The sequence below is a fragment of the Oncorhynchus mykiss genome, chromosome 11 (assembly GCF_057628025.1).
Source record: "Oncorhynchus mykiss isolate SJ-2025 chromosome 11, ASM5762802v1, whole genome shotgun sequence".
Taxonomy (NCBI): domain Eukaryota; kingdom Metazoa; phylum Chordata; class Actinopteri; order Salmoniformes; family Salmonidae; genus Oncorhynchus; species Oncorhynchus mykiss.
Window position 1 is genome coordinate 7,635,176 of NC_143032.1, and position 24,743 is coordinate 7,659,918.

General features: G+C 45.9%; 1 protein-coding gene across 1 annotated transcript in view; it reads left to right on the top strand.

Annotated features, from left to right (window-relative positions):
- Positions 1–24,491, top strand: part of LOC110535203 (WW domain binding protein VOPP1) — an 87,025-nt gene extending 62,534 nt beyond the window's left edge. The window contains exon 6 of the mRNA XM_090189262.1: positions 24,372–24,491. Within this exon, the coding sequence (XP_090045388.1) occupies positions 24,372–24,378 (7 nt within the window). The 3' untranslated portion in view covers positions 24,379–24,491. The remainder of the gene's footprint in view (positions 1–24,371) is intronic.
- The last annotated feature ends 252 nt before the right edge of the window (positions 24,492–24,743 follow it).

The following is a 24,743-nucleotide window of genomic DNA, read 5'->3' on the forward strand; positions in this document are numbered from 1 at the left end:
CCTGCTTTGGGATGACATTTTCTTACATTTTATTTACTGGGTCACATTTGTTTTAAATATTCTCAGGATGGAAAACTGTTTTGTATTTTAATTCATTCCTATTCTGACAAAGATTTGACTCCCTAAACATTTTATAAAATGGTATCCATGTCTTTTGCTTATTGCATTACATTTGCTAGAAGCCACATTTCTACTCATTAACCTTTTTAGATGTGGGGACCTGCGTGGTTCTGGTACCGGTTCTGACTGACAATTTCGCTTATAACTTGATCTGTGGACACGGTAGACCGAAATGGCTCGCACTGAGCGATAGCCCTGGTTCCGACGGACACTTCTCTCAGCCTGTCTGACATGTAAACTCAAAGCGCTGGGATTCCCCTCCTACCATTTTGATTTGCTCTTCAGACTCTCCAACTCCTGGCTGAACAACCTGGTCACAGAGCATTTTGTATTATTCTGTATGTAAATCCTACACACTCCATTTAGTATGCTATGTTTCGTATGGTTACTTAAAGAAAAAATGAAAGTAGGGTGGTTGGTTAGATGTACAACACTAACATCTAGCAACCCAAAGGTTGAGATACAGTCAATAGAAGGAAACCAGTCAATTGAAATAAATTCATTAGCCCTTATGGATTTCACATGACTGGGCAGGACCAGGGCCTGGGAGGTCCACCAACTTGGGTGCCAGGCCCAGCCAATCACAATGAGTTTTCCCCCACAAAGGGGCTTTAATACAGACAGAAATACTCATCAGCACCCCCTTCAGATGATCCCGCAGGTGAAGAAGCCGGACGTGGAGGTCCTGTGCTGGCGTGGTTGTACGTGGTCTGCGGTTGTGAGGCAGGTTGGAATTGCTGCCAAATTCTCGAAAACAACATTATGGTACAAAAATTAACATTCAATTCTCTGGCAACAGCTCTGGTGGACATTCCTGCAGTCAGCATGCCAATTACGCGCTCCCTCAAAACATCTGTGGCTGAACAAACTGAACATTTTCGTGGCCTTTTATTGTCCCCAGTACAAGGTGCACCTGTGTAATGTTCATGCTGTTTAATCAGCTTCTTGATATGCCACACCTGTCAGGTGGATGGGTTATCTTGGCAAACGAGAAATTCTCACTAACAGAGATGTAAACAAAATTGTGCACAAAATGTGAGGAAAAATACGCTTTTTGTGTGTATGGAACATTTCTGGGATTTTATTTCAGTTCATGAAACATGGGACCAACACTTTACGTTTGTTCAGTATTCTTAGCTACTTTGCAACTACAGTACTTCCCCTTTCCCTAACCGTAACCCTTTAACCTAACTCCTAAACTGAAAGCTAACATTAACCACCTAGCTAGAGTTCATAACATATTGTTCATTTTAGCAAATTTGTAACAATACTAATTGTAATACACTGCTCAAAAAAATAAAGGGAACACTTAAAACAACACAATGTAACTCCAAGTCAATCACACTTCTGTGAAATCAAACTGTCCACTTAGGAAGCAACACTGATCGACAATAAATGTCACATGCTGTTGTGCAAATGGAATAGACAGGTGGAAATTACAGGCAATTAGCAAGACACCCCCAATAAAGGAGTGGTTCTGCAGGTGGTGACCACAGACCACTTCTCAGTTCCTATGCTTCCTGGCTGATGTTTTGGTCACTTTTGAATGCTGGCGGTGCTTTCACTCTAGTGGTAGCATGAGACGGAGTCTACAACCCACACAAGTGGCTCAGGTAGTGCAGCTCATCCAGGATGGGACATCAATGCAAGCTGTGGCAAGAAGGGTTGCTGTGTCTGTCGGCATAGTGTCCAGAGCATGGAGGCGCTACCAGGAGACAGGCCAGTACATCAGGAGACATGGAGGAGGCCGTAGGAGGGCAACAACCCAGCAGCAGGACCGCTACCCCCGCCTTTGTGCAAGGAGGAGCAGGAGGAGCACTGCCAGAGCCCTGCAAAATGACCTCCAGCAGGCCACAAATGTGCATGTGTCTGCTCAAACGGTCAGAAACAGACTCTATGAGGGTGGTATGAGGCCCGACATCCACAGGAGGGGGTTGTGCTTAAAGCCCAACACCGTGCAGGACGTTTGGCATTTGCCAGAGAACACCAAGATTGGCAAATTCGCCACTGGCGCCCTGTGCTCTTCACAGATTAAAGCAGGTTCACACTGAGCACATGTGACAGACGTGACAGTCTGGAGACGCCGTGGAGAACGTTCTGCTGCCTGCAACATCCTCCAGCATGACAGGTTTGGCGGTGGGTCAGTCATGGTGTGGGGTGGCATTTCTTTGGGGGGGCCGCACAGCACTCCATGTGCTCGCCAGAGGTAGCCTGACTGCCATTAGGTACAGAGATGAGATCCTCAGACCCCTTGTGAGACCATATGCTGGTGTGGTTGGCCCTGGGTTCCTCCTAATGCAAGACAATGCTAGACCTCATGTGGCTGGAGTGTCAGCAGTTCCTGCAAGAGGAAGGCATTGATGCTATGGACTGGCCCGCCCGTTCCCCAGACCTGAATCTAATTGAGCACATCTGGGACATCATGTCTTGCTCCATCCACCAACGCCACGTTGCACCACAGACTGTCCAGGAGTTGGCGGATGCTTTAGTCCAGGTCTGGGAGGAGATCCCTCAGGAGACCATCTGCCACCTCATCAGGAGCATGCTCAGGTGTTGTAGGGAGGTCATACAGGCACGTGGAGGCCACACACACTACTGAGCCTCATTTTGACTTGTTTTAAGGACATTACATCAAAGTTGGATCAGCCTGTAGTGTGGTTTTCCACTTTAATTTTGAGTGTGACTCCAAATCCAGACCTCCATGGGTTGATACATTTGATTTCCATTGATAATTTTTGTGGGATTTTGTTGTCAGCACATTCAACTATGTAAAGAAAAAAGTATTTAATAAGAATATTTCATTCATTCAGATCTAGGATGTGTTATTTTAGTGTTCCCTTTATTTTTTTGAGCAGTGTATATCATACGAAATGGGTGATGGACAACAAATGAATACCATATGAAATGTTACATATAATAATACTAAATGGAGTGTCTCAGATTTACGTACAGAATAATACAAAATGCTCTGACCAGGGTGGGCTGAACCGTATATTGCAGTCCAATAGGGCGGCGCACAATTGGCCCAGTGTCGTCTGGGTTTGGCCGGGGTAGGCCGTCATTGTAAATAAGAATTTGTTCTTAACAGACTTGCCTAGTTAAAGGTTACATTTAAAATAAATGTAAAATAGACCGACAAGATTAATGAGATGAAAGGCGAGTTCCTAATGAGTTCAGTAAGTCAAACTAGAGCTCTGAGACGTTCACAGTGATGGGACAGACGTTTTAATCAAGAGACCTTTAGGCACATTTTCTCAAAACAGTAAACATACAGATGTATATTTTACAGTTATAAAGAAAGTGAAAAATTATAGTTAGATTTTAATATATTTAGAAATAAAGTCATTTCAAGCCTTACACAGTTTTGTTGAATAGGAAATACATCAAAATATTTCATATGAGCTTGTCCTCAAAAGTGATAAACCTCAGCAATTTGTAACTATTTTTTTCCAGAAAGGTGAGATTTGAACCTTTCTTGGAGAATGCAGCATTATTAATTGTTTATGGCCCTCTCATGATAAATAATGACAGTCGTGGCCAAAAGTTTTGAGAATGACACAAATATTTAATTTCCAAAGTTTGCTGCTTCAGTGTCTTTAGATATGTTTTGTCAGATGTTACTATGGAATACTGAAGTATAATGACAAGAATTTCATAAGTGTCACAGGCTTTTATTGACAAATACATGAAGTTGATGCAAAGAGTCAATATTTGCAGTGTTGAGCCTTCTTTTTCAAGACCGCCCTGGCATGCTATCAATTAACTTCTGGGCCACATCCTGAATGATGGTAGCCCATTCTTGCATAATCAATGTTTGGAGTTAGTCAGAATTTGTGGGTTTTTGTTTGTCCACCCGCCTCTTGAGGATTGACCACAAGTTCTCAATGGGATTACGGTCTGGGGAGTTTCCTGGCCATGGACCCAAAACATCAATGTTTTGTTCCCCGAGCAACTTAGTTATCACTTTTGTCTTATGGCAAGGTGCTCCATCATGCTGGAAAAAGCATTGTTCATCACCAAACTGTTCCTGGATGGTTGGGAGAAGTTGCGCTCGGAGGATGTGTTGGTACCATTCTTTATTCATGGCTGTGTGAGCCCACTCCCTTGACTGAGAAGCAACCCCACACATGAATGGTATCAGGATGCTTTACTGTTGGCTTGACACAGGACTGATGGTAGCGCCCAGCGTGTCTTCTCCGGACAAGCTTTTTTCCGGATGCCCCAAAACAATCGGAATGTGGATACCTCAGAGAAAATGACTTTACCCCAGTCCTCAGCAGTCCAATCCCTGTACCTTTTGCAGAATATCAGTCTGTCCCTGATGTTTTTCCTGGAGAGAAGTGGCTTCTTTGCTGCCCTTTTTGACACCAGGACATCCTCCAAAATTCTTCGCCTCACTGTGCGTGCAGATGCACTCACACCTGCCTGCTGCCATTCCTGAGCATGCTCTGTACTGGTGGTGCCCCGATCTTGCAGCTGAATCAACTTTAGGAGACGGTCCTGGCGCTTGCTGGACTTTCTTGGGCGCCCTGAAGCCTTCTTCACAACAATTGAACCGCTCTCCTTGAAGTTCTTGATAATCCGATAAAATGGTTGATTTAGGTGCAATCTTACTGGCAGCAATATCTTTGCCTGTGAAGCCCTTTTTGTGCAAAGCAATGATGACGGCACGTGTTTCCTTGCAGGTAACCATTGTTGACAGAGGAAGAACAATAATTCCAAGCACCACCCTCCTCTTGAAGCTTCCAGTCTATTATTCGAACTCAATCAGCATGACAGAGTGATCTTCAGCCTTGTCCTCGTCAACACTCACACCTGTGTTAACCAGAGAATCACTGACATGATGTCAGATGGTCCTTTTGTGGCATGGCTGAAATGCAGTGGGAATGTTTTTTGGTGGGGGATTCAGTTCATTTGTATGGCAAAGAGGGACTTTGCAATTAATTGCAATACATCTGATCACTCTTCATAACATTCTGGAGTATATGCAAATTGCCATCATACAAACTGAGGCAGCAGACTATCAAAATTCTCAAAACTTTTGGCCACGGGTGTACTTTTGGGAGTTACATTTGATTATTTAGTAAACCAGTTAAATGTATCACGCACGGAGTCCCACAGAGCAATACCGCCATGGATTGAATAACACCAAGTTATAACAATGTTAGTTCATTGTACAACATTCATAATGTAACTGTTCGCCTGAGGGAAACGATATCCACTGGAGAAGGTCAACGTGGTATTTAACACACAGAGTCTTCAGCGCATTAACCAAAACGGGAGAAAAACACAGTGGCATACAAACGAGAACAACCACACCGCTTCACCGTTTAGACATTGACCTGACAGACGCACGCGGGCACATTCCAAGGCTGACGTCCCCATGCAAAGACAACAATGACAGACTCTGTAGGGAAGAGGGGGAAACCCCAGTCACACTGAAACGTTGTGTGGGGGACAAGGATTAGGAATCACATTGAAAGGAAGGAGGGTCTAGATAGGCATGCAGCGGCAAAGACCCCACAAATTAACAAAAATGCATCGTCTTTCCTTTCACAACGAAACCCAACATTGTGTCAGAGGCTCCAGGCAAGAACGCATACTGTAAACACAGCATTTACAGAGTTAATGGGCTGTTTCCTCTCTGTCCATGTGTCTACAGAACAGCAAGGTCAACGTGGTAGTTAACAGTCTTCAGCACATTTTTCTGTGACAGTCTTCACATGACATATCGCTCCTCAGACTGCAGTTTGGAGGTTCTGGTCTGAAGGTTCCATGTCTGACCCAATCTCCAGACCGCAAGGTTCAGACTGCCCACCCCTACCCCCTCATCTAAGAACCCTGCTCATCTCTCACAATGTTCCACAATGTTCAGAATGGGAGGGGGATGAGGTCACAGTCTATGCCTCCAGAGGCCCAGGTCAAAGTTCAAATGCTGGGAAGCAGGAAGACTCTGGCTGGGCCAGTTCTGACAGGTAGTGGGATAGCCCCGGCCATACCTGGATGGAGCAACAAAAAAATCAGGTTGACAATACAAGCAAAAACAACAACAGTATAACCACATATCAGGGGAGAACGACTGCCCCCTTTCATTGAAGCCACGGAAGTTCAAGGCTGACCGTGGCACTGCAGGCATTGTTTGCAGAAAACAGGATCCCTCATTATAGATTGCAATATTCGTGTACATTTTTTAAAATCGGAGACAATCATGGAACGGATAGTTGCTTCTAACACACCAGATGTATTATGATCCTTGAACTGATTCTTTAAAAAATCGTACACAGAAGTTGTTAAGGGTAATTTAGTCGCTAATGGCAGCCTGCAGTACCCTGGTCAGCCTTCTAATTAAGTTACTCAATGAGAGGGGTGCAGCATTGAGCTACCCTACGTCATTTCCTGGACTAACTTTAACTGCGCATGTTACATCTCCATGAGACGCCAATTTATCAGACTTAATTTGGCTTCAATACGGTATTGCGCTATTCACATAGGAATGAATGGTGTCACGTGATCGATGGATATGTCCATCCATATACAGTCATAGCCCACATGTACAGGTAACTGCCAAAATAAAGGAAACACCAACATATAGTGTCTTAATAGGTTGTTGGCCCACCACTAGTCAGAACAGCTTCAATGCACCTTGTCATAGATTCTAAGTGTCTGGATCTCTACAGGAGGGATGTGACACCATTTCTTACGGGAACAAATTCCATCATTTGGTGTTTTGTTGATGGTGGTGGAAAACGCTGTCTCAGCTGCTCCAGAATCTCCCATAAGTGTTCAGTTGGGTTGAGATCTGGTGACTGAGACAGCCATGGCATATGGTTTACATGCTCATCAAACCATACAGTGACCACTCATGTCCTGTGGATGAGGGCATTGTCATCCTATGGGGGCATAGCCAGGGTAGTCAAAATAATGGCCTGCCCAGCATTTTTATACATGACCCTAAGCATGATAATTAAGATATCAACTCAGGAACCACACCTGTGTGGAAGCACCTGCTTTCAATATACGTTGTATTCCTCATTTACTCAAGTGTTTCCATTATTTTGGCAGTTACCTGTACATGAACGCTTGTCATGCAAATCACTCAACCACTCTACTTTATACAATGGCTGAAGACATGGTTTTGATCACGCACATTTTACACAGATACATAAGTCTCAATCTCAGAAATAGTTCACAGAGCTAAACATTCCCCCACAACACTGTGGGAAGACCTGTGATGTGAAATATTCCAGCATGTATTAGGTAACTTCAAAATGTGAACATTAAAAATTCTAGGTTGTACAGTCAACATTATTTATAACATATGGACATAAGTTTAACTGCTACAATATTCTTTACCAGACTGTTTATCAGTGATAGATGAATTGAGGCAGGGATGGGAAAAGGGAGCCGTTGTGTGTGTGTGTGTGTGTGTGTGTGTGTGTGTGTGAGGGATTGAGTAAGGGGGCTAAGGCCAAATAATCACATCCCACAAATCTACTCGGACGTGGGCAACAGCTGGTTACCATGGAGATGTGGAGGTAAAGCGCCAGGAGTGTTGTTTCATGTGTTTCAGCAAGTGATGGGGATGGGGGGACAAAGCTGGCATAGGGAACCCTCACAAGAGCCAAACAGAAGGTATTGCCACTAGCAAACAGAACGTATCACCACTACCAAACAGAAGGTGACATCCTTTCCAAACAGAAGGTGACAGACATCCTTGCCAAACAGAAGGTAGCATAACTGTCAAACAGAAGGTGGCATCACTGCCAAACAGAAGGTGGCATCACTGCCAAACAGAAGGTAGCATCCCTGCCAAACAGAAGGTAGCATCCCTGCCAAACAGAAGGTACAGTGCCTTGCGAAAGTATTCGGCCCCCTTGAACTTTGCGACCTTTTGCCACATTTCAGGCTTCAAACATAAAGATATAAAACTGTATTTTTTTGTGAAGAATCAACAACAAGTGGGACACAATCATGAAGTGGAACAACATTTATTGGATATTTCAAACTTTTTTAACAAATCAAAAACTGAAAAATTGGGCGTGCAAAATTATTCAGCCCCTTTACTTTCAGTGCAGCAAACTCTCTCCAGAAGTTCAGTGAGGATCTCTGAATGATCCAATGTTGACCTAAATGACTAATGATGATAAATACAATCCACCTGTGTGTAATCAAGTCTCCGTATAAATGCACCTGCACTGTGATAGTCTCAGAGGTCCCTTAAAAGCGCAGAGAGCATCATGAAGAACAAGGAACACACCAGGCAGGTCCGAGATACTGTTGTAAAGAAGTTTAAAGCCGGATTTGGATACAAAAAGATTTCCCAAGCTTTAAACATCCCAAGGAGCACTGTGCAAGCGATAATATTGAAATGGAAGGAGTATCAGACCACTGCAAATCTACCAAGACCTGGCCGTCCCTCTAAACTTTCAGCTCATACAAGGAGAAGACTGATCAGAGATGCAGCCAAGAGGCCCATGATCACTCTGGATGAACAGAGATCTACAGCTGAGGTGGGAGACTCTGTCCATAGGACAACAATCAGTGGTATATTGCACAAATCTGGCCTTTATGGAAGAGTGGCAAGAAGAAAGCCATTTCTTAAAGATATCCATAACAAGTGTTGTTTAAAGTTTGCCACAAGCCACCTGGGAGACACACCAAACATGTGGAAGAAGGTGCTCTGGTCAGATGAAACCAAAATTGAACTTTTTGCCAACAATGCAAAACGTTATGTTTGGCGTAAAAACAACACAGCTGAACACACCATCCCCACTGTCAAACATGGTGGTGGCAGCATCATGGTTTGGGCCTGTTTTTCTTCAGCAGGGACAGGGAAGATGGTTAAAATTGATGGGAAGATGGATGGAGCCAAATACTGGACCATTCTGGAAGAAATCCTGATGGAGTCTGCAAAAGACCTGAGACTGGGACGGAGATGTGTCTTCCAACAAGACAATGATCCAAAACATAAAGCAAAATCTACAATGGAATGGTTCAAAAATAAACATATCCAGGTGTTAGAATGGCCAAGTCAAAGTCCAGACCTGAATCCAATCGAGAATCTGTGGAAATAACTGAAAACTGCTGTTCACAAATGCTCTCCATCCAACCTCACTGAGCTCGAGCTGTTTTGCAAGGAGGAATGGGAAAAAATGTCAGTCTCTCGATGTGCAAAACTGATAGAGACATACCCCAAGCGACTTACAGCTGTAATCGCAGCAAAAGGTGGCGCTACAAAGTATTAACTTAAGGGGGCTGAATAATTTTGCACGCCCAATTTTTCAGTTTTTGATTTGTTAAAAAAGTTTGAAATATCCAATAAATGTCGTTCCACTTCATGATTGTGTCCCACTTGTTGTTGATTCTTCACAAAAAAATACAGTTTTATATCTTTATGTTTGAAGCCTGAAATGTGGCAAAAGGTCGCAAAGTTCAAGTGGGCCGAATACTTTCGCAAGGCACTGTAGCATCCCTGCCAAACAGAAGGTAGCATCACTGCCAAACAGAAGATAGCATCACTGCCAAACAGAAGGTATTATCCTTTCCAAACAGAAGGTAGCATCACTGCCAAACAGAAGATAGCATCACTGCCAAACAGAAGGTAGCATCACTGCCCAACAGAAGGTAGCATCACTGCCAAACAGTAGGTGACATCCTTGCCAAACAGTAGGTATCACCATTGCCAAACAGAAGGTAGAATCACTGCCAAACAGAAGGTATAATCACTGCCAAACAGAAGGTAGCATCATTGCCAAACAGAAGGTAGCATCATTGCCAAACAGTAGGTGACATCCTTGCCAAACAGTAGGTGACGTCCTTGCCAAACAGTAGGTGACATCCTTGCCAAACAGTAGGTGACATCCTTGCCAAACAGAAGGTAGCATCCCTGCCAAACAGAAGGTACAGTGCCTTGCGAAAGTATTCGGCCCCCTTGAACTTTGCGACCTTTTGCCACATTTCAGGCTTCAAACATAAAGATATAAAACTGTATTTTTTTGTGAAGAATCAACAACAAGTGGGACACAATCATGAAGTGGAACAACATTTATTGGATATTTCAAACTTTTTTAACAAATCAAAAACTGAAAAATTGGGCGTGCAAAATTATTCAGCCCCTTTACTTTCAGTGCAGCAAACTCTCTCCAGAAGTTCAGTGAGGATCTCTGAATGATCCAATGTTGACCTAAATGACTAATGATGATAAATACAATCCACCTGTGTGTAATCAAGTCTCCGTATAAATGCACCTGCACTGTGATAGTCTCAGAGGTCCCTTAAAAGCGCAGAGAGCATCATGAAGAACAAGGAACACACCAGGCAGGTCCGAGATACTGTTGTAAAGAAGTTTAAAGCCGGATTTGGATACAAAAAGATTTCCCAAGCTTTAAACATCCCAAGGAGCACTGTGCAAGCGATAATATTGAAATGGAAGGAGTATCAGACCACTGCAAATCTACCAAGACCTGGCCGTCCCTCTAAACTTTCAGCTCATACAAGGAGAAGACTGATCAGAGATGCAGCCAAGAGGCCCATGATCACTCTGGATGAACTGCAGAGATCTACAGCTGAGGTGGGAGACGCTGTCCATAGGACAACAATCAGTGGTATATTGCACAAATCTGGCCTTTATGGAAGAGTGGCAAGAAGAAAGCCATTTCTTAAAGATATCCATAACAAGTGTTGTTTAAAGTTTGCCACAAGCCACCTGGGAGACACACCAAACATGTGGAAGAAGGTGCTCTGGTCAGATGAAACCAAAATTGAACTTTTTGCCAACAATGCAAAACGTTATGTTTGGCGTAAAAACAACACAGCTGAACACACCATCCCCACTGTCAAACATGGTGGTGGCAGCATCATGGTTTGGGCCTGTTTTTCTTCAGCAGGGACAGGGAAGATGGTTAAAATTGATGGGAAGATGGATGGAGCCAAATACTGGACCATTCTGGAAGAAATCCTGATGGAGTCTGCAAAAGACCTGAGACTGGGACGGAGATGTGTCTTCCAACAAGACAATGATCCAAAACATAAAGCAAAATCTACAATGGAATGGTTCAAAAATAAACATATCCAGGTGTTAGAATGGCCAAGTCAAAGTCCAGACCTGAATCCAATCGAGAATCTGTGGAAATAACTGAAAACTGCTGTTCACAAATGCTCTCCATCCAACCTCACTGAGCTCGAGCTGTTTTGCAAGGAGGAATGGGAAAAAATGTCAGTCTCTCGATGTGCAAAACTGATAGAGACATACCCCAAGCGACTTACAGCTGTAATCGCAGCAAAAGGTGGCGCTACAAAGTATTAACTTAAGGGGGCTGAATAATTTTGCACGCCCAATTTTTCAGTTTTTGATTTGTTAAAAAAGTTTGAAATATCCAATAAATGTCGTTCCACTTCATGATTGTGTCCCACTTGTTGTTGATTCTTCACAAAAAAATACAGTTTTATATCTTTATGTTTGAAGCCTGAAATGTGGCAAAAGGTCGCAAAGTTCAAGTGGGCCGAATACTTTCGCAAGGCACTGTAGCATCCCTGCCAAACAGAAGGTAGCATCACTGCCAAACAGAAGATAGCATCACTGCCAAACAGAAGGTATTATCCTTTCCAAACAGAAGGTAGCATCACTGCCAAACAGAAGATAGCATCACTGCCAAACAGAAGGTAGCATCACTGCCCAACAGAAGGTAGCATCACTGCCAAACAGTAGGTGACATCCTTGCCAAACAGTAGGTATCACCATTGCCAAACAGAAGGTAGAATCACTGCCAAACAGAAGGTATAATCACTGCCAAACAGAAGGTAGCATCATTGCCAAACAGAAGGTAGCATCATTGCCAAACAGTAGGTGACATCCTTGCCAAACAGTAGGTGACGTCCTTGCCAAACAGTAGGTGACATCCTTGCCAAACAGTAGGTGACATCCTTGCCAAACAGAAGGTACAATCACTGCCAAACAGAAGGTAACATCCTTGCCAAACAGTAGGTATCACTACTGCCAAACAGAAGGTAGCATCGTTGCCAAACAGAAGGTAGAATCACTGCCAAACAGAAGGTCGCATCCTTTCCAAACAGAAGGTGACATCCTTTCCAAACAGAAGGTGACATCCTTTCCAAACAGAAGGTAGCATCCTTGCCAAACAGAAGGTAGCATCACTGCCAAAAAGAAGGTAGCATCACTGCCCAACAGAAGGTAGCATCACTGCCAAACAGTAGGTGACATCCTTGCCAAACAGTAGGTATCACCATTGCCAAACAGAAGGTAACATCCTTGCCAAACAGAAGGTAGAATCACTGCCAAACAGAAGGTAGCATCATTGCCAAACAGTAGGTGACATCCTTGCCAAACAGTAGGTGACATCCTTGCCAAACAGTAGGTGACATCCTTGCCAAACAGTAGGTGACATCCTTGCCAAACAGTAGGTGACATCCTTGCCAAACAGTAGGTGACATCCTTGCCAAACAGAAGGTACAATCACTGCCAAACAGAAGGTATCACTACTGCCAAGCAGAAAGTATCAGCACTACCAAACAGGAGGTAACATCCTTGACAAACAGAAGTTAACATCCTTGACAAACAGAAGGTAACATCCTTTCCAAACAGAAGGTATTGTCCTTTCCAAACAGAAGGTAGCATCATTGCCAAACAGAAGGTAACATCCTTGCCAAACAGTAGGTGACATCCTTGCCAAACAGAAGGTAACATCCTTGCCAAACAGTAGGTGACATCCTTGCCAGACAGTAAGTGACATCCTTGCCAAACAGTAGGTGACATCCTTGCCAAACATATAGTTTCACCATTGCCAAACAGAAGGTAACATCCTTGCCAAACAGTAGGTTTCACCACTGCCAAACAGTAGGTAACATCCTTGACAAACAGTAGGTAACATCCTTGACAAACAGTAGGTAACATCCTTGACAAACAGAAGGTAACATCCTTTCCAAACAGAAGGTCGCATCCTTTCCAAACAGAAGGTAACATCCTTTCCAAACAGAAGGTGACATCCTTTCCAAACAGAAGGTGACATCCTTGCCAAACAGAAGGTGACATCATGCCAAACAGAAGGTGACACCTTGCCAAACAGTAGGTAGCATCCTTGCCAAACAGTAGGTATCACCACTGCCAAACAGTAGGTAACATCCTTGCCAAACAGTAGGTGACACCCTTGCCAAACAGAAGGTTTCACCATTGCCAAACAGAAGGTATCACCACTGCCAAACAAAAGGTAGCATCCCTGCCAAACAGAAGGTATCACTACTGCCAAACAGAAGGTATCAGCACTACCAAACAGAAGGTAACATCATTGACAAACAGAAGGTAACATCCTTGCCAAACAATGTTACACATTGGTAGAGAATGAGGCGAGTTTCTCACCAGACAATGTAAAGAGCTTTGAGCATCTAGCAGATATGCATTAGTTTTAGATCATTCCAATTCTTGATTTCAACACGTTAAAGTACGTTAGGAGTTCTCCACAATAAGAAAATCAGGTGTCTCAGCAGACATTCTCTTTTACCAGAGAGACAGTCTCCTCTCCTCTCCTCCCTCTTTTACCAGAGAGACAGTCTCCTCTCCTCTCCTCCCTCTTTTACCAGAGAGACAGTCTCCTCTCCTCCCTCTTTTTCCAGAGAGACAGGCTCCTCTTTTACCAGAGACAGTCTCCTCTCCTCTGCCTCCCTCTTTGACCAGAGAGACAATCTCCCCTCCACTCTCTTTTACCAGAGAGACAGTCTCCTCTAATCCCTCTTTTACCAGAGAGACAGTCTCCTCTCCTCTCCTCCCTCTTTTACCAGAGAGACAGGCTCCTCTTTTACTAGAGACAGTCTCCTCTCCTCTGCCTCCCTCTTTGACCAGAGAGACAATCTCCCCTCCACTCTCTTTTACCAGAGAGACAGTCTCCTCTCATCCCTCTTTTACCAGAGAGACAGTCTCCTCTCCTCTGCCTCCCTCTTTGACCAGAGAGACAATCTCCCCTCCACTCTCTTTTACCAGAGAGACAGTCTCCTCATCTACCTCCCTCTTTTACTACACTGAAAGAGGGATGAGTAGGTCATTCACTCTATTTATTAATGCGCTTCTACTGCCCTCTGATACGTTCTCTCCCTCCCACATTGCACCTCCCGTCTTCTCTCCCTCACAAAGAGAACCTGTCGTTAGCATAGCTGAACAAGCTCACCACTCCCGCTTATTTTGTTGTTAACGCTGCTTTGATTGGCCATTGAACGAGACTGTCATTTCTGAGGGACGGAATTGTGTGGAGCGTCGGCGGGGTCCTTTTCATAATTGGACCTTGTCCAAGAGCGGCCAAACATGTTTAAAGCAAATTCGCTGTGAGTTTTTCCCCCAGAAATGACAGAGAGATTATTACATTGATTACACGGCGAGGAGGAGAAAATACGAAAAATGTCACGTAATTCAAGGATGTTTTTCAGTGCTGGAATAAACAGAGAGTTTTGTCTGTCTGGGTGGTTGCAGCAATGGGTTCTGTAGTCTAGACACCACCCAGCAAACTGGGAAAAATGAGGTCCAAAACACACAGGGATACTGTAGTGTACCGTAGTCTACTGTACTGTAGTCTAGACACCACCCAGCAAACTGGGAAAAATGAGGCCCAAAACACACAGGGATACAGTACAGTAGTGAAGTTTACTGTACTTTAGGTTACTGTAGTGTAATGCCGTGTAGTTTACTGTAGTGTACTGTAGTTTACTGTACTATAGTGTAGTCTACTGTAGTTTACTGTACTGTAGTGTATTGTAGTCTACTGTAGTTTACTGTACTGTAGTGTAGTTTAGTCTACTGTAGTTTAGTCTACTGTAGTTTACTGTAGTGTACTGTAATGTAGTTTACTGCAGTGTACTGTAGTTTAGTCTACTGTAGCATAGTTTACTGTAGTGTAGCATACTGTAGTTTACTGTAGTTTACTGTAATGTAGTTTACTGCAGTGTACTGTAGTTTACTGTACTATACTGTAGTGTAGTCTACTGTAGCGTACTGTTTACTGTACTGTAGTTTACTGTAGTGTACTGTAGTTTACTGTACTATACTGTAGTGTAGTCTACTGTAGCGTACTGTTTACTGTACTGTAGTTTACTGTAGTGTAGTATACTATAGTTTACTGTAGTGTAGTTTACTGTAATGTAGTTTACTGCAGTGTACTGTAGTTTACTGTACTATACTGTAGTGTAGTCTACTGTAGCGTACTGTTTTCTGTACTGTAGTTTACTGTAGTGTACTGTAGTTTACTGTACTATACTGTAGTGTAGTCTACTGTAGCGTACTGTTGTTTACTGTACTCTAGTTTACTGTAGTGTAGTATACTGTAGTTTACTGTAGTGTAGTTTACTGTAATGTAGTTTACTTCACTGCAGTATACTGTAGTTTACTGTACTGTAGTTTACTGTGGTTTACTATACCGTAGTGTAGTTTACAGTAGTTTACAGTAGTGTAGTTTACATTAGTTTACTGTTGTGTAGTTCACTGTGGCGTAGTTTACTGTACTGTAGTGTAGTCTACTGTAGTTTACTGTACTGTAATGTAGTCTACTGTAGTTTAGTGTGGTGTATTGTCGTGTACCCTACTGTATTTTACCCTACTGTAGTAGTGTAGTGTACTGTAGTGTACCGTAATCTACTGTACTGTAGTGTTGTGTACTGTTTATAGTGTACTGTACTGTAGTGTAGCGTAGTGTAGTGTACTGTAGTGTAGTCTACTGTAGTGTAGTCTACTGTAGTGTACTGTAGTGTACTGTAGTGTAGTCTACTGTAGTGTAGTCTACTGTAGTGTAGTGTAGTGTAGTGTAGCATACTGTATGTAGTGTAGCGTAGTGTACTATACTGTAGTGTAGTGTAGTTTGTGTGTAGTGTAGTCTACTGTAGTGTAGGATACTGTACTGTAGTGTACTGTATTGTAGCGTACTGTATTGTACTGCAGTGTACTGTAGTCTACTGTAGTGTAGCGTACTGTATTGTACTGCAGTGTAGTGTAGTGTACTGTAGTCTACTGTACTGTAGTATATTGTAGTTTGTGTGTTGTGTAGGCTGCTGTAGCGTAGTGTACTGTAGTGTAGTGTACTGTAGTCTACTGTAGTGTACTGTAGTGTAGTGTACTGTAGTCTACTGTAGTGTAGTGTACTGTAGTGTAGTCTACTGTAGTGTACTCTACTGTAGTCTACTGTAGTGTAGTGTACTGTAGCGTACTGTACTGTAGTGTAGTGTATGTTAGTGTAGTGTAGTGTTGTGTAGTGTACTGTGGTGTAGTTTGTGTGTTGTGTAGGCTGCTGTAGTGTAGTGTACTGTAGTGTACTGTAGTGTAATTTACTGTAGTGTAGTGTGTGTAGTCTACTGTAGTGTACTGTAGTGTAGTGTAGTTTGTGTGTTGTGTAGTCTACTGTAGTGTAGTGTAGTGTACTGTAGTGTACGTTAGTGTAGCGTACTGTAGTGTACTGTAGTCTACTGTACTGTACTGTAGTGTAGTGTAGTTTGTGTGTTGTGTAGTCTACTATAGTGTATTGTAGTGTACTGTAGCGTCCTGTAGTGTAGCGTACTGTAGTGTACTGTAGTGTACTGTACTGTAGTGTACTGTATTGTAGTGTTGTCTACTGTACTGTACTGCAGTGTACTGTAGTGTAGTGTACGTTAGTGTTGCGTACTGTAGTGTACTGTAGTCTACTGTACTGTACTGCAGTGTAGTGTACTGTAGTGTAGCGTAGCGTACTGTTGTGTAGTGTAGTGTACTGTAGTCTACTGTACTGTACTGTACTGCAGTGTAGTGTAGTGTACTGTAGTGTAGTGTAGTGTACTGTAGTGTACGTTAGTGTAGCGTACTGTAGTGTAGCGTACTGTAGTGTAGCGTAGCGTACTGTTGTGTAGCGTAGCGTACTGTAATGTAGTCTACTGTAGTGTAGTCTACTGTAATGTAGCGTACTGTAGTGTAGCGTACTGTAGTGTAGCGTAGCGTACCATAGTGTAGCGTACTGTAGTGTAGCGTACTGTAGTGTAGCGTAGTGTAGCGTACTGTAGTGTAGCGTAGCGTACTGTAGTGTAGTCTACTGTAGTGTAGCGTACTGTAGTGTAGCGTACTGTAGTGTAGCGTAGCGTACTGTAGTGTAGCGTAGCGTACTGTAGTGTAGTCTACTGTAGTGTAGTCTACTGTAGTGTAGTCTACTGTAGTGTAGTGTAGTCTACTGTAGCGTACTGTAGTGTAGCGTACTGTAGTGTTGTGTACTGTTTATAGTGTACTGTACTGTAGTGTAGTGTAGCTTAGCGTACTGTAGTGTAGTCTACTGTAGTGTAGTCTACTGTAGTGTAGTGTAGTCTACTGTAGCCTACTGTAGTGTAGCGTACTGTAGTGTACTGTAGTGTTGTCTACTGTAGTGTAGTTTGTGTGGGTGTATCTTTCCCCCATCATTCACACAGAGGAATCAGATCTGAAGGAGGACACTACTGCTGTAGCAACTAGGAGCTCATGAGCCCTGCATCTCACACACTGTCACTCTCCCACACACACACGCTGTCACTCTCACACACACACGCTGTCACTCTCACACACACACGCTGTCACTCTCACACACACACGCTGTCACTCTCACACACACACGCTGTCACTCTCACACACACACACTGTCACTCTCACACACACACACTGTCACTCTCACACACACACACTGTCACTCTCACACACACACGCTGTCACTCTCACACACACACGCTGTCACTCTCACACGCTGTCACTCTCACACGCTGTCACTCTCACACACACACGCTGTCACTCTCACACACACACACTGTCACTCTCACACACACACGCTGTCACTCTCACACACACACACTGTCACTCTCACACGCTGTCACTCTCACACACACACGCTGTCACTCTCACACACACACGCTGTCACTCTCACACACACACACTGTCACACACTGTCACTCTCGAACACACACACTGTCACTCTCACACACACACGCTGTCACTCTCACACACACACGCTGTCACTCTCACACACACACGCTGTCACTCTCACACACACACGCTGTCACTCTCACACACACACGCTGTCACTCTCACACGCTGTCACTCTCACACACACACACTGTCACTCTCACACACACACGCTGTCACTCTCACACACACACACTGTCACTCTCAAACACACACGCTGTCACTCTCACACACGCTGTCACTCTCACACGCTGTCACTCTCACACGCTGTCACTCTCACACACACACGCTGTCACTCTCACACACACACACTGTCACTCTCACACACACACGCTGTCACTCTCACACACACACACTGTCACTCTCACATGCTGTCACTCTCACACACACACGCTGTCACTCTCACACACACACGCTGTCACTCTCACACACACACACTGTCACACACTGTCACTCTCACACACACACGCTGCCACTCTCACACACACACACTGTCACACACTGTCACTCTCACACACACACGCTGTCACTCTCACACACACACGCTGTCACTCTCACACACACACACTGTCACACACTGTCACTCTCACACACACACGCTGTCACTCTCTCACACACACTGTCACTCTCACACACACACGCTGTCACGCTCACAAACACACGCTGTCACTCTCACACACACACACACTGTCACACACTGTCACTCTCACACACACACGATGTCACTCTCACACACACACACTGTCACACACTGTCACTCTCACACACACACACTGTCACACACTGTCACTCTCACACACACACGCTGTCACTCTCACACACACACACTGTCACACACTGTCACTCTCACACACACACACTGTCACACACTGTCACTCTCACACACACACACTGTCACACACTGTCACTCTCACACACGCTGTCACTCTCACACACACACGCTGTCACTCTCTCACACACACTGTCACTCTCACACACACACGCTGTCACTCTCACACACACACGCTGTCACTCTCACACACACACACACTGTCACACACTGTCACTCTCACACACACACGCTGTCACTCTCACACACACACACTGTCACACACTGTCACTCTCACACACACACACTGTCACACACTGTCACTCTCACACACACACGCTGTCACTCTCACACACACACACTGTCACTCTCACACACACACGCTGTCACTCTCACACACACACACTGTCACTCTCACACGCTGTCACTCTCACACACACACGCTGTCACTCTCACACACACACGCTGTCACTCTCACACACACACACTGTCACACACTGTCACTCTCACACACACACGCTGTCACTCTCACACGCTGTCACTCTCACACGCTGTCACTCTCACACACACACGCTGTCACTCTCACACACACACACACTGTCACTCTCACACACACACGCTGTCACTCTCACACACACACACTGTCACTCTCACACGCTGTCACTCTCACACACACACACTGTCACTCTCACACACACACGCTGTCACTCTAACACACACACGCTGTCACTCTCACACGCTGTCACTCACACGCTGTCACTCTCACACACACACGCTGTCACTCTCACACACACACACTGTCACTCTCACACACACACGCTGTCACTCTCACACACACACACTGTCACTCTCACACGCTGTCACTCTCACACACACACGCTGTCACTCTCACACACACACGCTGTCACTCTCACACACACACACTGTCACACACTGTCACTCTCGAACACACACACTGTCACTCTCACACACACACGCTGTCACTCTCACACACACACGCTGTCACTCTCACACACACACGCTGTCACTCTCACACACACACGCTGTCACTCTCACACACACACGCTGTCACTCTCACACACACACGCTGTCACTCTCACACGCTGTCACTCTCACACACACACACTGTCACTCTCACACACACACGCTGTCACTCTCACACACACACACTGTCACTCTCAAACACACACGCTGTCACTCTCACACACGCTGTCACTCTCACACGCTGTCACTCTCACACGCTGTCACTCTCACACACACACGCTGTCACTCTCACACACACACACTGTCACTCTCACACACACACGCTGTCACTCTCACACACACACACTGTCACTCTCACATGCTGTCACTCTCACACACACACGCTGTCACTCTCACACACACACGCTGTCACTCTCACACACACACACTGTCACACACTGTCACTCTCACACACACACGCTGCCACTCTCACACACACACACTGTCACTCTCACACACACACGCTGTCACTCTCACACACACACGCTGTCACTCTCACACACACACACTGTCACACACTGTCACTCTCACACACACACGCTGTCACTCTCTCACACACACTGTCACTCTCACACACACACGCTGTCACTCTCACAAACACACGCTGTCACTCTCACACACACACACACTGTCACACACTGTCACTCTCACACACACACGATGTCACTCTCACACACACACACTGTCACACACTGTCACTCTCACACACACACACTGTCACACACTGTCACTCTCACACACACACGCTGTCACTCTCACACACACACACTGTCACACACTGTCACTCTCACACACACACACTGTCACACACTGTCACTCTCACACACACACACTGTCACACACTGTCACTCTCACACACGCTGTCACTCTCACACACACACGCTGTCACTCTCTCACACACACTGTCACTCTCACACACACACGCTGTCACTCTCACACACACACGCTGTCACTCTCACACACACACACTGTCACACACTGTCACTCTCACACACACACGCTGTCACTCTCACACACACACACTGTCACACACTGTCACTCTCACACACACACACTGTCACACACTGTCACTCTCACACACACACGCTGTCACTCTCACACGCTGTCACTCTCACACGCTGTCACTCTCACACACACACGCTGTCACTCTCACACACACACACTGTCACTCTCACACACACACGCTGTCACTCTCACACACACACACTGTCACTCTCACACGCTGTCACTCTCACACACACACGCTGTCACTCTCACACACACACGCTGTCACTCTCACACACACACACTGTCACACACTGTCACTCTCACACACACACGCTGTCACTCTCACACACACACACTGTCACACACTGTCACTCTCACACACACACGCTGTCACTCTCACACACACACGCTGTCACTCTCACACACACACACTGTCACACACTGTCACTCTCACACACACACGCTGTCACTCTCTCACACACACTGTCACTCTCACACACACACGCTGTCACTCTCACACACACACGCTGTCACTCTCACACACACACACTGTCACACACTGTCACTCTCACACACACACGCTGTCACTCTCACACACACACACTGTCACACACTGTCACTCTCACACACACACACTGTCACACACTGTCACTCTCACACACACACACTGTCACACACTGTCACTCTCACACACACACGCTGTCACTCTCACACACGCACACTGTCACACACTGTCACTCTCACACACACACACTGTCACACACTGTCACTCTCACACACACACACTGTCACACACTGTCACTCTCACACACACACGCTGTCACTCTCACACACACACGCTGTCACTCTCACACACACACACTGTCACTGTCACACACACACGCTGTCACTCTCACACACACACGCTGTCACTCTCACACACTGTCACTCTCCCACACTGTCACACACACACACACACACACACACACACACACACACACACTGTCACTCTCACACACACTGTCACTCACACACACACACACTGTCACTCACACACACACACACTGTCACTCTCACACACACACACACTGTCACACACTGTCACACACACTGTCACTCACACACACACTGTCACTCACACACACACACACACTGTCACTCACACACACACACCCTGTCACTCTCTCTCTCACACACACTGTCACTCTCTCTCTCACACACACTGTCACTCTCTCTCTCACACACACTGTCACTCTCTCTCTCACACACACTGTCACTCTCTCTCTCACACACTGTCACTCTCTCACACAGTCACTCTCCCTCTCACACTGTCACTCTCTCTCTCACACTGTCACTCTCTCTCACACTGTCATTCTCTCTCTCACACACACTGTCACTCTCTCTCTCACACACACTGTCACTCTCTCTCTCACACACACTGTCACTCTCTCTCTCACACACTGTCACTCTCTCACACAGTCACTCTCCCTCTCACACTGTCACTCTCTCTCTCACACTGTCACTCTCTCTCACACTGTCATTCTCTCTCTCACACACACTGTCACTCTCTCTCTCACACACACTGTCACTCTCTCTCTCACACACACTGTCACTCTCTCTCTCTCACACACACTGTCACTCTCTCTCTCACACACACACTGTCACTCTCTCTCTCTCACACACACTGCCACTCTCTCTCTCACACACACTGTCACACTCTCTCTCACACACACTGTCACTCTCTCACACACTGTCACTCTCTCTCACACTGTCACTCTCTCTCACACACACTGTCACTCTCTCTCACACACACTGTCACTCTCTCTCTCACACACACTGTCACTCTCTCTCTCACACACACTGTCACTCTCTCTCTCACACACACTGTCACTCTCTCTCTCTCACACTCTGTCACTCTCTCTCTCACGCACACTGTCACTCTCTCTCTCACACACACTGTCACTCTCTCTCTCACACACACTGTCACTCTCTCTCTCACACACACTGTCACTCTCTCTCTCTCACACACACTGTCACTCTCTCTCACACACACTGTCACTCTCTCTCTCACACACACTGTCACTCTCTCACACACACACACACTGTCACTCTCTCTCTCACACACACACTGTCACTCTCTCTCTCTCACACACACTGTCACTCTCTCTCTCTCACACACTCTGTCACTCTCTCTCTCACACACACTGTCACTCTCTCTCTCTCACACACACTGTCACTCTCTCTCTCTCACACACACTGTCACTCTCTCTCTCTCACACACACTGTCACTCTCTCTCTCACACACACAGTCACTCTCTCTCTCACACACACTGTCACTCTCTCTCTCACACACACACTGTCACTCTCTCTCTCACACACACTGTCACTCTCTCTCTCACACACACTGTCACTCTCTCTCTCACACACACTGTCACTCTCTCTCTCACACACACTGTCACTCTCTCTCACACACACTGTCACTCTCTCACACACACACTGTCACTCTCTCTCACACACACTGTCACTCTCTCTCACACACACACTGTCACTCTCTCTCACACACACTGTCACTCTCTCTCACACACACTGTCACTCTCTCTCTCACACACACTGTCACTCTCTCACACACACACACTGTCACTCTCTCTCACACACACTCTCTCGCTCGCTCGCTCTCTCACACACACTCTCTCTCGCTCTCTCACACACACTCTCTCGCTCTCTCACACACACTCTCTCTCGCTCTCTCACACACACTCTCTCTCGCTCTCTCACACACACTCTCTCTCGCTCTCTCACACACACCTTTATTTCCATGACAATAACAAGGAAAGTGAGATTTATGCATCTATTGAAGACGGGGTAGAGGCTCAAAAGGAAAATATTAAATTATACACACTCAGTCGCACCACACACACACACACTCATTGTGCTACCTTGCATGCACGGTAGAGGTACTTCTTCTCCTGGGTGACCTGGTAGAGGCTGAGGAAGGAGTCGGCATTGCCCACCGTGCCGTGACAGATACCTGGAGGGACAGGGGACGGGGAGGGAGGGAGGGAAGGAAGGAAGGGGGAGGGGGGGGGGGGATGGAAGGAAGGGGGAGGGGGGCGGGGAGGGATAGAGGGAAGGGGGAGGGAGGGAAGGAAGGAAGGGGGAGGGAGGGGGAGGGAGGGGGGGCGGGCAGTGAGGGAAAGAAGGGGGAGGGAGGGAAGGGCGAGGATGGTAAGTTGGTGGTTGAAGATATCCCTCTAGTGGTGTGGGGGCTGTGCTTTGGCAAAGTGGGTGGGGTTATATCCTTCCTGTTTGGCCCTGTCCGGGGGTGTCATCGGATGGGGCCACAGTGTCTCCTGACCCCTCCTGTCTCAGCCTCCAGTATTTATGCTGCAGTAGTTTATGTGTCGGGGAGCTAGGGTCAGTTTGTTATATCTGCAGTACTTCTCCTGTCCTATCCGGTGTCCTGTGTGAATTTAAGTATGCTCTCTCTAATTATCTCTTTCTTTCTCTCTCTCGGAGGACCTGAGCCCTAGGACCATGCTTCAGGACTACCTGACATGATGACTCCTTGCTGTCCCCAGTCCACCTGGCCGTGCTGCTGCTCCAGTTTCTCCTGTTCTGCCTGTGATTATTATTATTTGACCATGCTGGTCATTTATGAACATTTGAACATCTTGGTCATGTTCTGTTATAATCTCCACCCGGCACAGCCAGAAGAGGACTGGCCACCCCACATAGCCTGGTTCCACTCTAGGTTTCTTCCTAGGTTTTGGCCTTTCTAGGGAGATTTTCCTAGCCAAGAGGGAGGGGAGGAAGAGGGAAGGAAGGAAGGAAGGCAGGGAGGGGAGGGAGGGGAGGGAGGTAGGGAGGGAGGGAGGGAGGGAGGGAGGG